This window comes from Scophthalmus maximus, chromosome 5, assembly GCF_022379125.1.
Source record: "Scophthalmus maximus strain ysfricsl-2021 chromosome 5, ASM2237912v1, whole genome shotgun sequence".
Classification (NCBI taxonomy): domain Eukaryota; kingdom Metazoa; phylum Chordata; class Actinopteri; order Pleuronectiformes; family Scophthalmidae; genus Scophthalmus; species Scophthalmus maximus.
The window spans coordinates 23,455,001-23,479,274 of NC_061519.1; the positions used below are offsets into that span (position 1 = coordinate 23,455,001).

The window sequence follows — 24,274 nt, forward strand, 5'->3', positions numbered from 1 at the left end:
ACTGGAGTATAATGTATGGAATGAAAAAATCAAAAGATTTCACCTTTACATATATATATTCTTTGGTAAATTCCCATAGATACTCATAAAATCATGTAGGCATTATGTCCTCATGCTTAATTCTTTCTCCCATCCATGTACAAGCCCAATATGATTGGTGTATGTCAGCCTTTTGATTATTATTATTATTATTACTATTTTTATTAAGATCACTTTTTCAAAATTCCTACTGTCAAAGTGTTATAATGAAGTGGATCAATTTCTAGAGTTACAACAACTTCAAGGGTCCAACATGTGGACTAGAGCCCGACCGATATGGATTTGTGGGGGCCGATGCCCATATCGATATTTGGGAAGTACAAGATTCCCGGTGCCGATACATCGGCCGATATATTTATACATATTTGAATCCGTCAATGATTCCTAAAATTTCGTTATCAAACATTTATGCCAAAGAAATGCAATTGAGGCTGGATATTTTAGTTTAAACCATGAGCTTTGTCATGAATGACTATACATTGAACATACAAATACAGCCAAGTACATAGAACTTATGACAAACGTTTATTTGGCATAAATTGTAAACATAAATGCACATTTAAAGGCGCAAATCAGTTGGCCGATAATATTCCTGGGGCTCTTTTGTGGACTGAAATTTCAGTTTTTTCAAATGTGGATTCTGGGACTTCTATAGGGATCCATGGGATGGTCTGAGTGGCTGAGTTATTCTGTAATTCAGCTCTGAAACAAAAGCACCAACATCCATTTTACAATAACAAAATAGATCTTACTTTCACTTTCCCCACAGTTTCCTTCTCAGTTGAGCTTCTAACGGTGAATCTAAACTTGCACCGTGATGTTGTTTCTCCAGCTGTGGATCAAGTGAATGAGATATTTAATAATCCGATTCCTATGATGACAGGGATGGTTAATCACAGGTCAGAGGAAAAAACTGGGATTACAAGGGGTCACAGGGATTTACACGTAATGGTGTAGAGAGAGAAATGAACCACTAGATGGCGCATTAAGAAAACACATTTCAAAGTCAAGAGGCCTACTGCACTTTCTTATGTTTTTACTTTGCAGTAGGTTAAGTTAAGTAACAAAATTCATTGTGGTAAAAAAAAGAAGATATTTAGTATTTACGTTTTGATTTCCTTTACTATCTGGATCAATAAAAGTGATGAAATGCCAGAGTACCTACTCCGAGGCCGACAGACCGCAAGAACATCATGTTCACAGAACATCATTTCGCTTTTACTTATTTAGAGATAATAGTAAATCTGAGATACTAATGCACAATATCATCAAGCATTGTTGCTTTAATAATGATTTGATCCCATGACCTTGTGTTGCAAATTGGCACAACAACAACAACTGTATTATTCTATATGTTGCTTCATACCGTGCTCGTGAAGGCGGATATTTCTACATATATTTTGAGTAGAAGCCTGAAATCATGTCCAGAGCAGCTGCTTAAAGGTCTGAATTGATTTATATGTTTTATCTGTATCTCCTTTTCTCTCTTTCGCTTAGTTTTGACCTTGGAAACAGTGACAAAAACAAATCTCATCACAAGATTCCTTTATTTGTTTTTGTCTCATGATCTTCATCAGCAAATGGAGTTTGTACATTTTCATGCAAGTTAACTTTTCCTCTTCTTTCTGAGCACTTCATGGACTTCTTGAAACAAAACAAAAAATGTGTGGTACGATTGGGGAACAGCTATTGAATGGACCTGCTTCTTTAAATGGCATAAAAAAATATACATGTGAAATGTTAACCTCTGCTATTTAATTCATATAACTCAGCAAACTTATTATTTTATTATATCTCATATTATCTATGTGTATTTTTCCATTGTGTATTCCGTTATCATTTGAAATATCATTAGATATTTACAAGGTGTAAATAGACACATTGTACTTAATTCAGAAGGAGAATAGGATTTATTTTTATTTTATTTTGGAAAGTCGGAGCGTTGCCTAGGAGACAGGAGCCGCCCCTGGAAACGGAGGGAGCTGAGAGCATCTCTGCACAGCGACCATCACTGCGATCCCCGTCACCTTTACGGAAACGTCTCCTGTGGTACAGTAGGTCTACTGCTCTAACTAATTCTTTATTATATGTTTGATCATTTTGTTGGACTTAAGTATTTGACAGGTATAGTTGTGCTTACTTTGCCCTCTGTAGCTCCTGTATTTACTCTTTGGAGCAGGGTTGCTGGCTGTCTGCTGATTCTCTAAATCAGATGATAGAGTTTATTCATAAAGGGTAATGGTATATAATAATGGCTGATTTCCAAGCACGGGTCTGCATTAGAGAGGACAGTGGGAAAATATCTTATTTCAACTTCTGTACTCAGATTCTCACTGTATAACCAGGTTATTTTAAATAAAGCACTCTTTGTAAAGGGCTACTGTCACTATTGATAGTTAATGATAGTTTATCATTAATTTTTCAGAGATCAGATATAAGCCATTGATAAGGAGGCTGCCTGTCTGTCTCCTTAGCACTTAATGTAGTTTAAATAGACTAATAGATAAAGAACGACTGTGCTAGTGAGCTGAAGAAATGTCTATGAGTAGAAGTAAAACACAGCATAACATAGAGGCAATAATAGAAAAAAAGTAATAATAATATACAATAACTATATATAATATACAATAGGTATGCGTATGGGAATTGCTGGTACCAGACATTGCATATGAATTTTAGAAGGGAAAAAAATGGAGGCGGAAGGAAAAATAATTCTAATATTCAAGGTGTTTGGATCATTGAATAAGCCTGAAGCACAAGTCTTCTAACTTGTAGTCAGGGAAATAATCTCCAATGGACTGTTTGACCTTTGACCTTTGAAAAAAAAAAAAGAGCTGCAAAGCATCCACACCGCAGTCTATTTATGAAAGACTAATTAATAGTCCTGCAGACATTGACTTGGATTACTATAAGAACTTTTGCCGTGACCTTGCTTACTTTTTATTTATGACTTTGTGGACATTTGCAGCCGCCGACCATGATGCAGACCTTACTGCTGAGACTGAGAATTAATGGATAAATCCAAAAATTTAAAATCTGATTAATAACCAATGATAAAGACACTGATTTTGACTTATAAAACCTTAAAAAGGACACCATATTAAAAAGGGTCGCTACGTTTTCTAACTGTCTGCACTTGCACTAGTTTTACTCCTTTGACCCAGTCTGTTATAAATACACTGGCCCTAATTTGTTCAAGTCTGGCAAGTCTGTTCGAGGTTTACTCTCTCCACTCCTGCACTGCAACACGTTGGTTAACTGCGTTTAAAAAGGAAAAGCAGTAGATAGAAGCTTAGTTGATGACAGTGAAATCAGGGTCAACAACGACAAGAGGTTCATATTATGGTTAATAGCACATGGATCTGTGTGTGAAAGACTTTGCCGAATGATAGGTTTGATTTATTTCCCCCGAACTCTGTTTGTTGAGGGATTTGGTACATTTGGCAGGTCAATGTACATTAAAACATTCAAAGAAGAGAGTACTCCAACATGCTTTGGACAAACAAAATGTATGATGTAAAAACAAACACACAAAAAAGAAAAAAAAGATGACATGCGGTGCCTTTCGATTTTGTATGTTCAGCCGCAGACCGGAAGATGGGCCGGAAATGATCTCGAAACGTTTTCCAAAATCAAATAAAACGCATTTACACGTTAATTGCATCCCATCTTTCAGCAGGGCTGACAGGGTTGGTGGGCTCCTCTGCTCCCACTCTGGTAGAACGGGTCTGACAATGAAAAGAGATGAAATGACATTTTGATTACGGTTGCTCGACTGCACTATATTTGCAGCTTCAACACCAAAAGCAGCCGGGCTCGGACTCGGGAAGAGTTTGGCGGAATAATCTCTGAAACTGAGACGCGCGTGTTTTCACTCACACCCCTCGGGACCACCGGCTCACTTTCACGTGACCCGTGTTGGACACAGGCCCGGGGAGGCGCCACCTGCTCCTGGATCAAATGAAGCTAAAGCAGTGTTGGTTACTAGAGACGCACAGGTGCCAGCAGGTTTTTCTTTTCTCAGTGGACCTGACGAGGTAGAACCCACGTCTGCAGCTTCCCCGGTGCGTCCGTTTCCTGGCACACATTCTTAAGCTCATGTCAACTCTACTCCACCCCCCCCCCCCCCCCCCCTCCCTCACAGTGCAGCAAGGGTTACAGCTCAGAGCTGAGGATAGGTGAGACACTGCAGTGCAACAGGCAGGGTCCCAACACAGCGTCACCTCTCCACTCTCCCTCGCCAGGTAGACGTGCACCCACCCACCGCCCAATCTGCGGAGAGAGAGAGAAAGGAAAGCCGAAAGGAACCGAACGCCCGCGTTTGATGCCCGTGATGCCGGAGTGGACGCCGCTGAGTGGGAGGCGGGGCTCGCCTCTGTGGACCGTGACCCGCTACAGCACTCTGAGGCAGCTGGGGGACGGCACGTACGGCAGCGTGCTCCTGGGAAAGAGCCGCGACACCGGGGAGCTGGTGGCCATAAAGAGGTGCGCGCGGCTCCAGCGGGCGACCCGCACCAGGGGACGCGCTGTGGCGTTTTGGGCCCACGCATGGCATGGCATGGCATGGCATGCGTGTAGAAAAGAAAAGATCATGACTGAAAATGTTGGAAAAGGTTTTCTTTGACCTTGCTTGCGTCACGTTTGCAGGAAATAGGCACCTGGAAAACAACAAGGGGGTTTAAGACCGTTTTGAAGATGAGCACATGCAAGCAACTGCCCGCGGTCAATCTATCTAACGACGAGCGTGTGCTGGGTTTTTTTAAGAATCTGTCTTTGGAGAGAAATTAATAATGAATGTCTTACGAGGCTCCACCAGGCAGTGTGTGTGTAAATGTAAGGTTATAGTGTAAGTTGATCCTGGTGACGACAGTGAACGGAGTGAAAGTACCCCGCGTAGTGTTGCTCCTTGAGTACCGGAAAGGTATTATCCTAGTCTATAACGGGTATAAATTATATCAATATAAGGTTTATGAAGGATGTGGTAGTTTGAATGTATTTCGCCAGCTTTTACATTATAGTTAATATGAGCAAATCCACAAATCTGTAAAATACCCACATCTCCAAAGAAACAACGATCAGATCATTGACACTCGATGCACTTTGACTGTGTTGAAGTATGAACAATAAGATAATTGGAAAATGTTTTTTTCAACAGGATGAAGAGGAAGTTCTATTCCTGGGATGAGTGTTTGAATCTGAGAGAAGTGAAGGTGAGAAAAATCATTTTTCAAAACCATCAACGATTCAACCTGGTAAAGCAGAATTAGGGAGCAACTGATGTCAACAAAGATTTGCCAATGATTCATTTTAAATTGCAAGTATATTCACATAAAATGAAGATTTGTATGAGTCCTCATCCTGACTGTCGTCCCAAACTGTCTGTTTGCCAGACACTGAAAATCTGACAGTAAACAAGGTCGAAATCAACTTCAAAATGTTCTCTGGTCATTTCCATGATGATTATTTTTGGGAGAAATTATTTTGGCCGGTTAAACTATTGTTGGCATGTCTTCTTTTTTTTTTTTAAATATACAAGCCTTTGGCAAGATGAGTGAAGGAGCTGATTTCAGACACGACTGTCTGTTTTCGCCATTTCAAATATTCACAGAGATGATGAGGGGATTTTTTTTAAAGACTCTATTCAATGTCTCAATGTTGTAAAAACGTTGTGTTTCCCAGTCTCTGAAGAAGCTGAGCCACGCCAACGTGGTGAAACTGAAGGAGGTGATCAGGGAAAACGACCGCCTCTTCTTCGTCTTCGAGTACATGGAAGAAAACCTCTACCAGCTCATGAGGGAAAGGTGAGAGCCCGTCGGACGCCAAGCGGCCACGCGCGCATTAACGCGGGCCTGAGTCGTAGTGCGTCAGCCTTTGTTTCTTTGCAGAGACGAGTTGTTTCCCGAGTCAGTCGTCAGAAACATGTCATTTCAGATATTACAGGGACTGTCCGTTATTCATGAGCACGGTAGGTGACTTCAGCGAGGCCTTTTCTGTACAGATAGAAGAAAAACGGACACGTCTCCTGCGCTGTTATCGAGCTGTCGTGCGCTGCTCTGACGTACGTACACGACTAATTGACGAAGCAGAAATGAATACGTCTAAATGTTTAAAAAAAACCCGGTATGAATGCTGGACGGCTGATAAGGCGTCAGGCATCACCAAACAGAAGTGACCCACTTCTGTCGTGTGCTCCTGTGAGAACAGGAGCTGTGAGGAGACCAAAGTCTATAGTGGAAAACAATATTTTGCTATTAACACAGTTTCTCCTGTGCATGTGGGTGTTGGTGACGTTCTCGCTCACTTCAACAAGGCGTGAGTGTTTGTGTCCCTTTTTTCTTTGTCCTCTCTTTCTTACGTTCGCGCTTCTTCTCTCTCTCTCTCTGTCTCTGTCTCTCTCTCTCTCTCTCCTTTGTCTTCCACCTCTTTGCTGCCGCCAGGGAAGATAAGATGTTTTCTGAACGTGAGATAAGGAACATTCTGTTCCAAGTGTTGTCGGGTTTAGCGTTTGTGCACAAACACGGTAAGAGACTCCTCCCGAACTTGTCTCTTTTCCTTTTTCGTCTCATTTCCTGAAGCACTTGGCCTGACGTCTTTGATTTTGTCAGCGATGTTTTAACTCTGATATGCACCAATGGAGATGTCTTGGTTGCAGTGGTTGCAATAGTACACATAGAGGTTTCATGAAATAATGCAAATGTCAACATGTATCGCCGACAGCAACCCTTTTATAAGACTGACTGGTGTGTCTCAGGGTACTTCCATCGGGACATGAAGCCGGAGAACTTGCTCTGCATGGGCCCAGAGCTGGTGAAGATTGCGGATTTTGGACTGGCAAGGGAAATCCGCTCCCAGCCACCGTACACCGATTATGTGTCCACGAGATGGTGAGAGTGAATATTTTTCTTACAAGCTAACATTTGAAATGTCTTTATAGTATATCCACGTAACTCCTGTAGATTAAACAAAGGGAACCTTCTCCACGACGAGCAGTGCCGGACTGGACGTTGTTGACCTTTGACCTGAGTCGAACGTCTGACTCATGGTGACTAGAATCACTTAGCGTGCACCTTCAGAAGACGAGCGGATTCGATTGATACTGACAAGGGAGAGAGTACAGTAAATCCACTTAGAGCACCGAGAGGAAACCGGACAGACTAGACGGCTGATAATCAGCGTCGCGGTTGATTTGGCTCATTAAGCTCATACATCCTCTATTTATTCTAAATAATGACATTAATCTTCTGCCTCTTCTACTCACAAGTTCAATGTTAATCTTTCTGTTGATTATATGATTTTTTTACTTCTTAAAATGTTCAGCCGAATTACACGAAAGACATATTTTGTTATTTTCACTCCCTTGATTGAACTCATAGTTTTGTTTTTAGTTACCCAGATTTTTCTCATGTACTGCACAATCGTTTTTATGGTTTAATTGCATTAAAATATATGATAACTTTTTTTAATGCAACAGCAACATCTCATTCCAGAAACACTGGTCCCATTAATATGGATAATTTTACCTTTAAGATGTCCAGTGTCTTTTCTTTGGGATTATTTTACTTTATAGAAAGAAGTTCTATATAAAACGTATTCATTCTGCTGTTAATTTTCCTAATGTCATATTTTAAAAGTTGTTGAACCTCAGGGACAGATATCTTGATATCCAAATAAGAAGAAAACTAACTACAGGGATAAATACCACCAGGGTTAGAGAGGGTAATTGATGATCAACACACTAGTTCATGAAGTTATGAAATGTAGCAGGACAAACCTAAACCTGAACGAGAATAAAGTTAAATCTCTACGTGCATCATGTTCCATCACGTTGTCATTCCAGGTACCGAGCCCCCGAGGTTCTGCTGAAGTCCAGCTCCTACAGCTCGCCCATCGACATCTGGGCCGTCGGCTGCATCACGGCGGAGCTTTACACCCTCAGACCGCTGTTCCCCGGCAACAGCGAGGTGGACGAGATCTTCAAGATCTGCCAGGTGCTGGGCACGCTGAAGAAGGTGAGCCTCGATGACGATGATGATGACGATGACACTGTGATTGGGTGTTTGATGCACACACACTCAACGACTGATCCATTTGCTGCGTCGTGCCTGTTCCCCGCCTCGTCAGTCGGACTGGCCCGAGGGCTACAACCTGGGCGCCTCGATGAACTTCCGCTTCCCAAAGTGTATCCCCACCGGCCTCAGATCGCTGGTCCCCAACGCCAGCGAGCAGGCGATCGCGCTGATGAAGGACATGCTACAGTGGGATCCCGAGAAAAGGCCGAGTGCCGCTCAGGTACATTCGAAACCCAATTGAGTTTTCACATAGTTTAGTTCGAATAGACAAAAAAGATCAGATTAAAGTAAAGACAACTGACTGATGTTGGTGGTTTGTCTCGTTGGTCCTTTAAGTGGTAAATCTAAATGTTGAGCTTGAACATGAACTAATAAGATTAGAACTGAAGTGTTATTTTTCCTACTTGGTTTGTACCACACGTGTTCCAGGCTCTGCGGCATCCGTACTTCCATGTTGGCCAGACGCTCGGAGCTCCTTTGAAGAACTCGGAGCAGCACGAGGCCCAGACAAAGAGGTCGGAGCCGAAGCCGCTGTCCCCCTGCGGGACAGACCCGGAGTCCGGCGGGCCGAGCGAAGCCCGGACGGGGTCACGGACCTCCGGCCGATCTCTGCACCGGCCTCTGCAGGAGATCCCCCTTCCTCAGAACCGCATGGAGCCGAACGCACAACAGCGAGCCACGGCGGGGCGGCAGGATCCTCTCAGCCTGGGGAAACTCAGGCAGCCACTGAGCTGGCACCACGTAGGTATCAGTCAGGTCCGGCTTCTGAAGGCCAGAACCTTTTCAGGCCTTTTGGAATCGTTTCCTGTACAGTATGTTCATACCAAAGCCTGCGATGAAAAGACCTTTTAACTAAACCTTTCACTCTCATGCTGGGACAGTGACATTTGTTCTAGACTCACAGATTTACAACTTTGGCATGTGTTGAAATTTAAAAAGAGGAGAAGATCCGTACACCTAGAAGCTCCCGTTAGAGGATTTTATTTGCCATGGTGACCTTGCGAGTAACAAGGATCTTCCTCAGATCTTCCTCTGAATACAGTCAACATCTGAAATACCCACAATCCTCGTCTAAACAACTCGCCTGATGTATCACGACAGTTATCAGCAAATAAAAACACATCATAACTCAAGATCATACCTCCCCTACTCCCTGCACCAGCGAGGAGCAGCCGCCGGAGCGGAGAACAGCGTATCCGGAGTCAGGACTGGACGGAGACGATGGGGCCAGACGTCTTTCAAGTCCGTCGACAGCTGGGACGACGGCGACGGCAACGGCGACGACGACGACGACGACGACGACGACGACGTGGACGCTGGAGTTTCCATCTCCAAGAAACCCACCAGAAGCTCCCTGAGAGACAGGACACTCGATGGACACAGCTGTCGGTTAGAGATCCAGAGAGAAAACAAAAGTGTAATTTCTCTATTAAAATATATATTATAATACTGGGGGTTTTCTACTGTCCAGATTTCCAGAGTCAAAGAGCAATACAGTGGCAAAGTTACCAAGCAACACGGGGCTCAAGAGAACTGACTCCACGTCTTTGTCCGCCAAGCAGCACTACCTCCGCCAGGCCAGGTATCTGCCAGGTGAGAAGAAACGAAAAGATCCGCTGCATCTCCAAACAAAAAGTGTTTGTGTGTGTGTGTGTGTGTGTGTGTGTGTGTGTGTGAGAGGCCTCAGGTACAGTGAGTGGATTCTGTCTTGACTTTTTCAGGCATTAATCCCAAAAGAAACTCCTCAGGAGTAGGAAGCCAGGCGACCGGCAGAAACCTGTGGGACGACCCGGGCCCAGCCAGAGGACAGCGCCCGGGCTTCCCCCTTGACAAAGGTAAGAAAGAGTTGAGAGTAAGAACTGTCAGAACTCGTCTGTACAGTGCGTCTGAATCGGTTGTCACGGTAGTGAAGGAGATATGTGATTTCTATCTGTTGTCTTCTCCTCCTCCTCCTCCTCGTGTGCTTTCAGATGCCAGTCTTCCCGAGCTCACAGCTAAGCAGCCTGTGAAGGGAAAGGCCCTGGAGGACGTTGATCTTTCCAAAGGTATCGTTCAAATTCACCTGCGAATGACAGAGGCGGTGGTAGAAAACACCTAAGCACATTTACTCAAGTACCGTAGAAGTACAATTTAAGATAGTTGGGTATTTATACTATGTCACATTATACTTATAAGGCTGCACGGTGGTGTAGTGGTTAGCACCTTCGCCTCACAGGTTCTGGATTCGAATCCTGGTTCAACCAGGGCCTTTCTGTGTGGAGTTTGCATGTTCTCCCTGTGTATGTGTGGGTTCTCTCCGGGTTCTCCGGCTTCCTCCCACAGTCCAAACACATGCAGAATGGTTAGGTTCATTGGAGACTCTGAATTGACCGTAGGTGTGAATGTGAGAGTGAATGGTTGTCCGTCTCTGTGTGTGGCCCTGCGATAGGCTGGCGACCTGTCCAGGGTGAACCCCGCCTCTCGCCCAATGTTAGCTGGGATTGGCTCCAGCGACCCCCCGCGACCCTTAAATGGATAAAGCGGTAGACGATGAATGAATGAATGATTGTACTTATATCCCTTTTTTTCTTACTCTGGTCCCTTTAATCTGACAGCTATAGTTAGTAGTTACTTTGAAGATTGAGATTTTACACAACAAATCTTGTAACTTGTAAAAGCAAACCTATGCAATATATACAATATTCAACATATATATATATATATATATATATATATATATATAGATGCAAACTTTTAAATAGTGTTTGATATGCTCTCCACCTCAGCCACATTTAAAGCCGTTTCAATGCAGGACGGATTTCTTCGTGTTTTCCAGACTCATTCGTGAGCAGCACCGTCAGCAGGACGTACAAATCCCCCTCTCAGAGGACCGAACCGGGAGCGGCCCGACAGAAGACCAGACTGGCCCCGATTGAAGGCGTCTCTGCGAGCGAGTCCGACAGTGTCAGCCCGCAGACAGAAGAATGGGCGAGTCCGACGGACTTTAGTTGAGTTTGGTTCAGTTGTTGCTCGGTGTCAGTCAGTCAGGCCCGAGTCAGACCATAAGGTCCCGGTTCGATATAAGTTTCACATCCCTCTCTTCTCTCACGCTATCAAACTTCTAACGGTGCGTTCACACCCAGCGCGAAGCATTGAGATTACATGCAAAGCCAACGCAAAGACGTGAGTAGACGCCAAATAGGTGGCGCCAATAACGCAAAATTCCCTTCACTATTTGCGCGACGTGATGTCGCGAAAAAGTCAATTAGCATTTGGGGAGATTCTCCCCCGAAGTCGCTGACGTCAGCATCTTCACTCTTTCACCGTGCTGTAGAGAAGCGCCCCCTGGTGTTGGAAAGAATGCAGTAGTTTCCTTTAAGTGACTGAGAAGACTACTGCTACTGTTGCAACAGAACTACTACTATCAGAACCTAATGTGGTTATATTTATATTTTTAAATAAAATGTTTCTCTTTTTTGTCTTTTTGTGGATCCAGTAGTTGATCTGTCCTCAACTGCTGACCTGAGAATTGACTCCAAGATCAAAACGAAGAAGAACACGCTCTCTCTAAACAAACTGGCACCCTCAAATGAAGGTACAAAAAATTATTAGATAATTAAATGAATCAGCACCATGAGTGACGAGGAAAGAGTTTTGCCTCAACACCCATTTTTTCCTTCGCTATTGATTCCAGAGTACGGAGGGTGGAGGAGCAGATCTGTGAATCCTCAGTTCCCCGGATCCAGCGGCGGCGGCGGCAGCTCCTCTGTCGGCAGGAAAACCTTCTCACGCAGCACCAACGCCCAGCCGGTGCACGGACGGGTCGACTGGGCCGCCAAATACGGAGGTCACCGGTAGTGAGGCGCGGCGGCGCGACGCTGCTCCACCAGAGACTCCTGCTGAACTTTGACCAGGAAAAAAACACACAGAGGTCAAGAGGAAACAGACACACAACAGTGTGCAGTAATATCCCACTACGTTGTTGTCACATTTGCCACGTTATGAAATATTGTTCGGTGTTGTACAAGTGGGTCATGACCCACAAAAATTAACCAAAGTGGTTATTTTTGTATTTATTTCACAGCAGAAGAGAAAGCAGATATAAAGATTTAAGCTTTAAGGTGTAGCAAAGATAATCCTTCTCATTAGATTAATTTAGCAAGCAGAGCCCCTAACATTTTAAAAACAACCTTTAACTATAACCATTTCTGTGTATTTTCCAAAATACATAACATTTTTGAGTCATACGTTTTCCTTATACAAGTTGTATTGTCCAAAGACATTTTTCAATAAAAAAAACATGTTTATTGTTTTAACAGAAGATTTTAATACAAAATCACACAGAAGGGAATGTCAGATCCTTTTTTTTTTTTTCATGTTCCAGATATTCACAGATGAATTTAAGTATTTTCAGGACTGGTGCGGCCTCTTCAGCATCCCAGTTATTATCTTGGCCATCATCAGTCCACTGGAAAAAGAGATGACGACAGTTATCTCAGGAGAAAGTCATGAAAAAGTGACGTTCATGCTGCATGATATTGTTAATTATTAACCCACGAGATTATCAAAATATGTAACGACGGTGTCTCACCTGGCCAAGGTCATTAAACCGGCCGGCATGAACTTCCAGGAGCTGAGGAATCTCAGTCCCATCACGACGGCCAGGCATCCTGAGGTGCCTGCATTTCAGCGGCGGAAGGGAGACAGACAGATGTTCTGTTGCCATGCGTTTGTGAAAAGCTGCACTGGGACTTTCACAGTTTGAAAAAAGAAAAGAAAGTGAACCTGCTCACCTAGCGAGAGCCAGACATTCTTGGGATCTTGAGATGCCAGATAAGCGCCGACTGCGGCCAACAGGCCGAACAGGAGCCCTGCAGCCAGAGAGGCGGCGCTGCCTGCGGAGCAGAACACAACAAGGTTCGCTTTTATCATGAACTTTGTCCATATGAATATGATTGCCTACATTGTCGCCATGGTTACCAGTTTATTAGGAACACCTATACATATTTCAACGTCCCTGCTCAATATATTGTACCTGCATGTTAAACTGTTAGAGAGCTATGAATGGACTTGATGGTCATTTTGGAGGCTTTAGTTTACAGTGCTTCTGATATTTTGCCCCCCCCCCCCCCCCTTTTATTTCCATTATGTGGAGGTTATGTGATTGGTTCAGTCTGTTTGTTTGTTTGCAGGATTCCAAAAAAAGTTATGGAATTGTCTCTTATTGTTGGAAATGACATCAACTCATAGATATCTGGGACATGACCGGGGACTCAAAATGCTTTATTATAGGTTATAGGTTATTTTTAATTGAAACTTTAATCTCAAAAATGAACCAGTTACCACAGCAATCAGATACATGTGGTGAATTAAAAGGTACAATAAATACCTCTGAAATTATTAGAAGAAAAAACATGTAAGATATTAGGCCTGTAAAATATAATAGAAGTAATTTTCCCCGTTTATTTTATCTTATAGTACAAGTAAATGCTATTTTTCATGAATACTTCTCCAAATATACCAGTTTATATTTGATGACCTGTTTTAATTCATAGTAAAGTTATAAATGTACCTGTCAGTGTGTGTGTGTGTGGCCTTACCTGCTTTCACATAACCAACGATTCCTCCTGCTGTCACCAGAACAGAGTAACTGAGCCCGATCCAGTCCAGAGCCATGATCAGAACCAGGACCAGAACCAGGACCAGAACCAGGACCAGAGTCTGTTTATCGTCTCAAGTCAACACTTCACAACAATCTCACCAGACTTTCCCAAACTTCCCGAAGATTTACACACTTCCGGAGTCAAGTGATAATTTTCAAAATAAAAGTATTCTTGTCAGGCTACATGCTGCAGTCACAGACTGAGGCACGATACTTCATTTTCAAACAGAGTTAGTAACATTATTAAGACAGGAGTCACTTTTTTTTGTTCACCCCATTTATATCAAAGGGGAAGGAAGTAACAGAAAAAAACCTCTGCGCGTAACGGAATATATAATGAACAAATAAATCAAAATATTAGTGGAACCAGCTTTAAATGTATGTTGAATCAGATTAAAAGTAGTAGTTTGAGAGGAGGTTCGAGAAAGGCAGACCGGCTGATATCTGTTGCGGTGTCGGGTGAAAGGTCAAAACGTCATTTAAATTAATGAAGGGCTTCCACACATTTAACTGTACTGATACCTCTCAAATGCATGGACTATAAAACAATTTATTATTGGCCGTCTTATTCTCACCCATCTTTTTTTTTCAGTATCGACAGAAAAAAAAGTTTTTATCACATAAATACAATCAGAACTTGAAAGATGTCAAACTGTGATTTAGCACCTCCCAGTGGCGATCACAGGCAAAGGCACAAACAAAGAAAATTCTGATATAAAACAGTGCATGGAGAGATATTTAAAAAGATTTTGGTTTTATTGCTGCTCGTTTTATTTTCCACCGTCCTTTTTCTTCTTTTTGGGTTTGCTCTCATCTTCTAGAATGACCTCTTCCATCGAAATTCGAACTCTCTTCTTCTTTGAAAGTTCTCGAGCCAGTTCTGTGGACGGACGAGAGCAGACGGCAAATGTTGAACAAGACGTGATAGAAAAAAATATTAATACTATATATTAATACATATATTTTTGAAACTTTTTAATTTCCAAAGGAAGACTGTTAGACGAAATAATACGATAACGCAGCCGGTGTTCGCGGCACTTCACCTTCGGATGTTGTCGCCTCGGCTGCAGGTTCCTCAGCGATCTGCGGCGCCGACGAAGGTTTCCACACGGCGAGGCACGTCAGCCGGGCTGTTGTGTTCACTTCCCCGAGGAGCGTGGGAGGTTCCAGCTCCTGTTGGACGACACCGGTACATCGTTAGATGATCAGCAGCTCAGCAGGTAACAACATTGTGATTTTGCTAATCTTTGTTTCTTTCTTTTACAGATGTGTATGTAACTACTTCTCGGATTAAATTGGAATATATAAATCTGATTGTAGCCATTATTATTGTTTAAAAAATTGTATTAGTCTGTGAGTATGCCAGTCAATTTTTTAAGTTGTGGTTAAAATCCCAAGTAAATGGCCTTGACTCATTTGTCCACAAATTACATTTCTGACTTGCCTCTTTAAGATGGAGTTTCCACATTTTGATGAATCCGTCGTTTGAAGCCGTCACCAACACGCAGTAATCCTCCATATGAAAACTGTCGACTGCTTTCACCCTGAGGTCACATTTTTTAAAAGTTAGACAATACACATAAAAAATTTATTTCACTAAGAAAATATTCTCTACCCATCATCGGAACTGTAGCTCCAAATAATTTTGAAATATTATTCAAGCACCATAAAACATTACCTGGTTTCATGAGCCTTGAACTCGCAAACAAATTCCTCTTTTCCCATTTCACATATCCTCACAATTTCATCATCTCCTGCGACGGCCAGGAGGGAGTCCTGAAGACAAAAAAAGCAGAATACAATATCTATCGAAACTTACAGGTGGCATATTCTTATTCTACATGAATGACTGTCGTATTTTGGTGAGAAAACCACAACAATCTCTGTATCACTTCAGAAAAGTCACTGTTTGTGCAGGTATGTCAATAAGTTCGTAGTAACAGTCAGAGAACTTACATTTAAGAACTTAATGGACGAGATCCTTTTGGGGTTTGTAACCGTTGCCGTCACTGAGGCCGTCTCCAGGTCGTAGATGTTCACCTTGTCGTCCGCCACGACCACATATTTACTCCCATCTGGAGACCATCTAACGATGTGTGCATCTGTCAAACGTGTCGAGAATAATAATGAGTCCAAGGTCAATTCAAATGTCAGTCAGTTCATCATCGTCACAATGAAACTTACTCTGTTTTATGTTTTTGATAAAGGCTGATCTTCCATTAATCAGATTCCACGTTCTACAAAGATTTTTAAAAAAAGATGCAACAGTCATTTTTGTCTCTGTTAACTGAAACACACACACAACGGTGACTTTGGAGCAGAGCTGTGGATTTATACCTGAGAGTTTTATCTGTCCCGACTGAAAGGGCGATTTTCCCAGAAGGATGGACGGACAGCGACGTGACGTGGCCTCTGAACAAGAACAAGAGGATGAAGCAGGTTCCACTGAAACATCACATCCAACAAAATACAACACAACAATCATACCTCTGTGTGTGTGTTTGTGTGTGTGTGTGTGTGTGTCTGCACTTACTTGTGAGCTTTGATGGACTTCAGGCACTCCCACTTCTTTGTGCTCCACACACACAGGAGTCCGTCCTCTCCTCCACTCAGCAAATGGGACGTTCCATAAAACTCCAGGCAGGTGATGGTGCCTTTGCAATTACAGACACTGGATTAAATTTCTTTAGAGTTAAGCAAAAAAGGTAAAGATTTTTGTTGTGACGTACTTCTACGTCGTCAAGAAAACAATTAAAGTCTGTGAAGCTTGTCTGGATAAACGTACAGTTATTCATTTCAAACGACATCATGAATCAGTGTCCCACAGTGACTAGACCACAAGTGATGCAGGTGGTCTGGAGAAGTGGATATTAAATAACGTGAGAGAAGAAAGAAAGCAACTGGATTTCACAAATTTAGATAAAAGGATTGCTGGGTTTTAAGGAAATGTAAAAATCTGGAAAAGTCAACACAAGCCACGGGAATTTAATTGTTTGTTTAAAAAGCATGTTGCATATCATTAAATTCTGAGTGTTAAAAGTGTTATTGAGCATGTCTTGTCTAGACAAATTCAAAAATTAATGATCATTATCAAATCCAAAGAGAGATTATGTTTTTTTGCACAGTCTCATGAAATGATGGGCGTAAATAAAGCTATGGTCTGGAAGGTTACATATCTATTTTACTAAGTGTGCTAACTTCACTCCATCAACAAATCAGGGGGAAAAACCTTTAGATTGAATCTAAATTACCTTAATATGGATTTAGAGATGAATCTCATCCAGCATCCTCTGATCCTTGAGGAGGTTCAGACAATTAAGTTCTACATCTGGTAAATATGTGGCACTTTATAACTAAAAGTTTTTTGTTTTCAGACAGTTGGTGGTTTTTGTACTTATTAACATTTTGCATATTTCCTTTTTGTGTGTTTAGGTTATTTGACCACCTGCACATCACTGGTACTTTGTGTATCTTAAAATGTTCATGTGCGTGTGGATATATTATTATTGGGGAGTTGTGTCGACGGTCGCTTCATCTGTCCTGAGCAAAACAACAATTATATTGTGATGGCACTAAAACCCTAATAACTGTCTTCATCCTCAGCCACTTCCCATGTGCAGTTTCCTCTCTCACTGGACTGCATCTTTGAGATAAAATTGTCATATGAATATTAAAACAGAGACTTTCAGGAAGACCCCGTGTGAATTAAAACCAGTAACCCCAGAGATGCTCACCGTCGTGGTGCAGCAGAGCACCGTGCTCGACCCTCTTCTTCATGTCGTACAGCTGGATGGTCTCATCTCTGCTGCCCGTGACCACGAACCTCTCGCTGGCCGCCGCCGCCGAGATGGAGGCTGAGTGGGCGTGATGCGTGAAGTCCGCCTTGGCTGTCCACTCCTGCATCACAAAAAATATGAATAATAATATTATGAATAATAATAATGCTGATGATGGTGATAATAATAATAATAATAATAACAATAATAACACAACATTAAGTAGGTATGTAGGTAGGTAAGAGTATGTGAGGGACATTTTGATTTGAAAATTCATATGCATGAAAACATGTGAGGGTACTCTCTCCCATCATCTCCATTAAAGGGCACTGAACTTTTTTTTCATCATTTCAGGTTGTTGTCAAATCTTCGACAGTGACATTTACAAAGATTACTATGATAAAGCAACAACAATAAGACTCCGACTTACATGTTCATCCGTTTTCACCCGGTAACCGAACACGACCTGCTCGTAGCTCCCGGCTACCAGCTCCAGCACCGCCGCCATGCTGCCGCTTAGCCACTTAGCCACTTAGCTTCCTTCAGACTTCAGACTTCTTCTGTCCAAAATGCGTCACTTGGGTTTCAGTGACATCCAACACACAAGTTCAACCAGACACACACACACACACACACGAGAGACGCAGCGGGACGTTACGACGTGAACGAGGACGGGGACGAAACTGAATCAAACGCCTCTGTTAGCTAAACACACGTCCACAGCCAAAACAACGTGTGAGGCTGTGGCTCATGCGCAAAAAGTATTAGCTGGCAGAGGTGGTTTTTCAAAATAAAAGCCGGTTTAAAAAAGTTATTTCTCTAATTTTGAGCAATTTGAGTAGTTGAGATATTTTGAATTTCCTTCTTGTGGGTGAAGTGGATGATTGTGGATTTTAATCAAAATTACCCATAGATAGATAGATAGATAGATAGATAGATAGATAGATAGATAGGAGGATATATTGTAAAATAATCTTGAGGTTTCTTTTGAATATGTTAATTATCGTATATCCAGTATATATATTTGTGGATTGTGAGTTATTAGCCCAAATTTCCATCCATGTTGTTGGAACAACAGCTTTTTTTTTCAAATCTTTGATTATTTTACCAAAATATTAAAATGGGTCAGTCTGTCAAGTCAGTGGCTTCAGTGGCTGTCACTGGCAAATATCATAAATATTGTTTCATCTATTTCAGGAGCGGAAAATTTCATGCAATTTGTAAAAAACTTAATCCAAAGTGTTCATCTCTTCTTCTGCATTGATGACAAAAAGTCAGCTTGTTTGAGGGGGCGGGGCGTTGGCGTCTCCCCCGTCCTGTTATTGGCTGTGATGTCATGATCCACGCCTCAGATAACTGTCCCCATGAAACGGGAGGTTTGTCAGGGGATGTGAGAAGTACGACTAATCTTCTCCACACCACGGAAACATGGCAAGAGGGTAAGTGTTCCTTTTTTTGAATGCTCAATACAGGAGAACAACTTGTCTTTAAAAAGTTTATTTTCTTTAGATCTTTTTTTTTGCATGTTTGTGATCAGCTGAGAGGTGACATTTTAGATCACAATGACTCTTTTCAAGACAGAAATATGTGATGTAAACACTGGCTGCGCATTTAACGTGACACTGCTGATGTGTGTTGTTGTGAATAAGATGAAAACAAGTTTAGTTTCCAGTTTTCCAGAAGAGCACGTGGTTTGTGCAGAGGTTAATATCTGGATGTTTTTGTTTAGTGTGAAAGCTGTTGTTTGGATGTTTGTGTGTGTGAAAGGGTCTGGTAGTAATTACAGTTATGCAACAGTCAGGACATGCAGTTGATCAGAACCAGCCAACAACACTTGCAGCTGTTCTCTCCCTTGTGATATTCACATCTGATTTAAGAACAGAGAAGTTTCTGTCTCAGTATGTGCCCCTTCCTGTCATTTGCTTCTTACTCATCTTATTTTTTTCTACTCCCTCCAATGTGGCGGTAATCTGTTTGTGTGACAGGAAGCGTGTGGCAGTTATTGAGCTTTTTGAATTTCTTCAATTTCAGTGTCTCTTTTTCTCAGCAATAAAAAAGAGGTATATCGTATGGTGAGATTGGGCCGATGCAAAAATGTTTACATGCATGCTAATGAGGTATTTTTTGGTGAATTGACCCCTAAATATCAGACAAGGCTATACTATACATATCTTTCATACATTTCTAGCCTATATTTCAAACAATCAACATGTTGAAACATGAAATATACAGTTTTTCGAGCCACAGCAACTTCCTGTTGAATACAATTATCTGGACGAGTAAATCAAGCGACACAATCTCATCAAAAGTTTGAGAAGGAGGGGGGTTTCCTTGACGACGTTAGCGCGTGTGATTGTTTAAACTGCTGAATTAATCATTGGCAGTTAAGAAAAAACAGAGAACTCCCCCAGACCACATACTGGCTGTGAAAAGTATGAAGACAGACGTCCCCTTCATCACTTGTTCCTCCCAGGATATAACGTACAGCAGGACACCTCCCCTCCAACTCCACGTACAGTAGACGAAGGTTTGAATGTGGCCGTTTATTAAAAGCTGCTGCTGGGAAAAAACAAAACAAAAAACTAGCAGGTCAGTCAAGGATAACAAGGAAATCATCACGTCAATTTAAAAATATCACAACCTATAGGTAATCATTTATAGATTAAGAAAATATGTTTATCGTTGAACTTTTAAACCATTAGAGTAGGCAGGCTGGCTGTTTTACATTTTTTGTAAGTATTTTCTATTCATATTCTACTAATATTTCTTGCGTTCATTTATTTTCTTTGCCTCTTCACAGTCAACAGGCCAACCAGGAGCTCGCTGAGGTGCTAAACCAACTCTGGCAACTGGACAGCAACCGCCTCCGGCCGGGGACGGACTACATCATTTCCCTACAGGTCGGCTCCAGAAGTCTTTGCTTCTCTGCAATGCAAAACATCCAGCCAAGGATAAAGACGCTATTTGCAAACCCCAATCTTGTTTGCCATTCGTGGCATGGACTCCACAAGATGTTGGCAATATTCTGGTCCATGTAACTGGGGACTGTCATGTGTCATGTTTATGATAACAGTTTGAAACGACATGGTGCATTGTCATGCTGGAAGTAGCCATTAGAAGATGGATAAACTGTGGCCATAAGTGATTCACATCTAAACACCATCGTCAGGTCAAAACTTTACGGTTTCCCAAAAAAGTTTGCAATTCTTTAGTGTATGGTTAAAGCCTAGCATGCCAAGCAGCACACATGCGAAAGACATGGCGGTGAACATGCTGAAAGCAACACAGAGTCTTAGCACAGCCTGACAGGACCTTGTTAGGCCCCACCCATGCTTAGATTGTGCAAGGAATCGGCAGTATTGCAAATTCTGACCAACACCGCTTGCTGATGTCTGTCTGTGCATGTGTTTCATCCAGGGGAGGGCAGGTTATGTGGCTCAGGGGAGTAACTATGCCAGAGACAGAGCCAGGGCTCCACTCTTCACATACGTCAACGAAGACAAACTCAAGAGTATCGAAACATACGCACGTGAGTTCACGCAGTCTATGTCATTTTGTTTTTCAATTTACCCATTGCACGTGCCTGTTTGCTAGAACCACATTTACGCACTTTTAACAAGCTCGTGTCATTTACATGCAGATTTCATCAACTTGCTGGACAACTATGAGATGTCCACGGGCGTGTCAGAGACGGTCACTTCAGAGGAGCTGCAGGAGAACAAGCTCTTCATCAATTCCTTACTGGAGACGGATGTCATGAAGGTGCAGTGACTCTCAGAGAGCCGAGTGGGTCTGGGAAACACACCTGTCATCATAATACAGTTACGACACACTGATTCTACACTGCAGCTGTTCACACATCCTGGTTACCGCCGGCAACGCTGAAAGAGCGTCAGGCTGTTTTTCACTGATGAGTTTCAGGACTCTCTAGTTACAGGTAAAATCAGGCCCAACAATTTTATCTTAGCATGATAGCATGATATTAAGTATTAAGTGAATTAGTCTTTTCCACTATGATAAGAAGCATTTTAACACAGAAGAAAATATTCACATTAAATAACAGCTACAGATTTTCTGTGTTTACCTTCAAAACTCTAGATTATTATTGTGCAACTTTACACCATATGCTATCACAATATAAAATACCATAACATCTCTTTTTCACTAGAGTTTGTTGGGGAAATATAACTGTATTATGATAATTATTTCAATTCTGTATATACCTGTTTGTTTGCTGTATGTCCATATTCTATCTGTTAATGTAGTTACATTTATTAAATTGCTCAATAAGAATTTAAATCTGTTAACGAGATAATCTTGACCGTTTTTTGCACTTATCTTATTGTGTATAGAAATGTTTAAAACCGCTTCCAAGGTCAATAATTACATTTCTGTTTCAAATGGTACAATGTTTTTAGCCTGACAAACTGTCTCATCTGTCAATATGTGCCGTTTGCAGTAGTCTGTGCTTCTGATGTTTCTTCAAACCACTTGAAAGCCTCAAAAGGTCATTACACGTTGTTTATTTTCTCTCTTCGCAGTGCGCTCACAAGTATCTGGTCCGGATGGGGCAATCGCCATCAGACCCCGCACAGTTCAAAAGACAGCTGTATGACATCTGGTTCCGTCTCTACCACAGGGAGAGAGGTGGAGGGTGAGTTCTAACTGGAGTAGCATTCAGCTCATCTACATTTAAACCATTGTTTTGGCCCATTGCATTGTGTTTATGTTAAGTTATTGTAACTGTATGCAATGGCCATGCTTGGAGGCTGAATAGAGGGGGAAAAGATAAATATAAAAGGAGGAAAATATCTTTACTTAAGGTCGAAACAACAGATTTTTCCTCAAACTTTTAATTGCTTATAGTTATCGTTGGTTCCTAAGGTTATGGTTAGTTGTCATCCGACAACTGCTCTGCAACATACCTTTTTAACTATATCAACAATCTCCAAGGTCCAACATGAACATTCACACAAAAGAGAAAATAATGTAATTGGATGTCACTGGGTGGAATTCATCATTTTATTAATTTATTTTTAAGAGAATCTTAAAGTCAATTCAAAAAAATCATGTCTTTTTGAATTTTTTGACTGTTTTTTTTTATAAAGAGAGTAGCAGGTTGTTTAACCTTAAATGGCACTTTCTTAAGGCAACAGAAGATACGATATAATCTCTAATTGGACAAACGGGGACGTGCAAGGACACTTAATAAACCTGCCACTAAACATACTGACCTTATTCTCTTCATAGTGAAGATTCTTGCGGATTTGAACACGTGTTCGTTGGAGAAACCAAATTTGGCCAGGAGATCATGGGTCTTCACAACTGGGTCCAGTTCTACCTGCAGGAAAAACACGGCCACGTTGACTACAAAGGTTACAAAGCAAGAGACAACAAAGACACAGTAAGAAAATGTTCACATTGAACAGAAAATACCAGAATGTTTTTCTCTTATGAACTTTTTATTATGTCATTGTTTTTATAGCCTGACGAAGACGACCATGTCCTGAACCTGCAGTTCAGCTGTAAGGGCTTGGTGAAACCCGTTGGCGGCTGCTTCATTGGCGTCAGTCCGGAGTTCGAGGTGGCCCTCTTCACCATCATCTTCCTCATGTCCACTGAGAAGATGACGTCTGTGGTGGTGAAGGTGGACGAGTACAAGCTGGAGCTGGTCGTGTATCGGCACGGCCGGTCCATCGGCACGTCTTTCCCCAAACTGCTCAGCAGCAACAACAGGGATTTGTAATAATTCACATGTTTTTTGTTGTTACAAATCTTTGGCTTCATGTCTATACAGCATAATCTGAAAACATACCTGGATCAGGTTCTCTTTGCACTAAATGTCAGGCTTTAACTATCTATACCGAGCAGAGGCTTGATATGATGGAAGGAATATAAGTCGTTATTAATCACATTTCTATGATCTTCTTTGTACAATTGTGTGCAATCGTATATTATTTTATATAAAACCTTCTCTGTTTACGATCTAGTTGTTACATGTTCATTATCCCCTAATAGCTGTCTATGTAGGAAACGTTTTTGTTGTTGTTGCCCTGATCTCCGTCTGTCAGGCAGCAGGCGCGAGGGCTGAAACGAAACTAAAAGTTACAGATTTTACCATAAATCGTTTTACTCCAGGTATAATTTTAATCACACAACAATCTGCCACAAAAAAAAATTCAGTAGTGCTTTAGTAACCTGGCAGCACTATCACCGGACAACAGTTTTCTGTAAAAAAAAAAAAAAGAAGAATGAATAACCTTATTTTTGATTTATATTGTTTTAAAATCAAGTGCCTCGTATCATTGAATATATTCCAAGTGTTTTCTTTGCCAGTGACGGTAAAACCCCAATTACATTTTGAGATGAAAGTTAAAGATTAAGAATTATATATAATTTTTAGGTACTCGTATTAAGTATTTCCATGTTGTGCTATTGTATACTTTTATGTGATTTTACTGCACTACTTTTACTGTAGTTAGAATTATTGTTTAGATTAAGATTTTTCATTATCAAACATGTGACGCTTATGAAATAAATGACAAAGTCTCAAATTATTGTTTAAGGTCAAATTATATATTTTTGACATTTCACAGACTAATGTAACTGTCCTTCAATAAATCCTACCTGCATGAATAATATAAAGTGTTGTTTCTTTTAGAGAGGACTTTGATTCAACTGTCTGGTCCTTTTGGAGGATGTTATGTAATGTGTGGTGTTGTTTATTTAGGCTGTTGCTGTTTTGCATT

At 41.6% G+C, this 24,274-nt stretch overlaps 4 protein-coding genes and 1 long non-coding RNA gene across 5 annotated transcripts; 2 read left to right on the plus strand and 3 right to left on the minus strand.

The window, feature by feature from the left end:
* Positions 1–1,597: 1,597 nt before the first annotated feature.
* On the minus strand, positions 1,598–9,884 carry LOC118311718. Its single transcript, XR_004794056.2, has 3 exons — positions 9,618–9,884; positions 9,250–9,491; positions 1,598–3,767 (listed from the first exon to the last, which is right to left on the minus strand). It is a non-coding gene; the product is annotated as an uncharacterized LOC118311718 (long non-coding RNA).
* Positions 4,245–12,438, plus strand: LOC118311709 (serine/threonine-protein kinase MAK-like). The gene is made up of 15 exons (XM_035635766.2): positions 4,245–4,524; positions 5,195–5,249; positions 5,719–5,840; positions 6,477–6,559; positions 6,791–6,923; positions 7,877–8,048; positions 8,161–8,328; positions 8,538–8,849; positions 9,271–9,497; positions 9,580–9,701; positions 9,830–9,943; positions 10,079–10,153; positions 10,924–11,094; positions 11,584–11,682; positions 11,782–12,438. The coding sequence occupies exons 1-15, from the start codon at positions 4,364–4,366 to the stop codon at positions 11,943–11,945; spliced, it is 2,178 nt and encodes a 725-aa protein (XP_035491659.2). The 5' UTR covers positions 4,245–4,363; the 3' UTR covers positions 11,946–12,438.
* On the minus strand, positions 12,391–13,877 carry LOC118311715 (transmembrane protein 14C). The gene is made up of 4 exons (XM_035635777.2): positions 13,688–13,877; positions 12,881–12,982; positions 12,679–12,766; positions 12,391–12,555 (listed from the first exon to the last, which is right to left on the minus strand). The coding sequence occupies exons 1-4, from the start codon at positions 13,761–13,763 to the stop codon at positions 12,498–12,500; spliced, it is 324 nt and encodes a 107-aa protein (XP_035491670.1). The 5' UTR covers positions 13,764–13,877; the 3' UTR covers positions 12,391–12,497.
* A 609-nt stretch (positions 13,878–14,486) lies between these two features.
* Positions 14,487–18,275, minus strand: pak1ip1 (PAK1 interacting protein 1). Its single transcript, XM_035635775.2, has 10 exons — positions 17,956–18,275; positions 17,484–17,646; positions 16,283–16,403; positions 16,087–16,161; positions 15,934–15,986; positions 15,706–15,851; positions 15,428–15,525; positions 15,194–15,293; positions 14,793–14,922; positions 14,487–14,629 (listed from the first exon to the last, which is right to left on the minus strand). Exons 1-10 carry the CDS (start codon positions 18,031–18,033, stop codon positions 14,520–14,522), a joined length of 1,074 nt encoding a protein of 357 aa, XP_035491668.1. The 5' UTR covers positions 18,034–18,275; the 3' UTR covers positions 14,487–14,519.
* Positions 18,276–18,859: 584 nt separating this feature from the next.
* LOC118311714 (uridylate-specific endoribonuclease C) lies at positions 18,860–24,164 on the plus strand. Its single transcript, XM_035635776.2, has 7 exons — positions 18,860–18,964; positions 20,326–20,425; positions 20,943–21,054; positions 21,166–21,287; positions 22,067–22,179; positions 22,776–22,929; positions 23,011–24,164. Exons 1-7 carry the CDS (start codon positions 18,954–18,956, stop codon positions 23,269–23,271), a joined length of 873 nt encoding a protein of 290 aa, XP_035491669.1. The 5' UTR covers positions 18,860–18,953; the 3' UTR covers positions 23,272–24,164.
* The last annotated feature ends 110 nt before the right edge of the window (positions 24,165–24,274 follow it).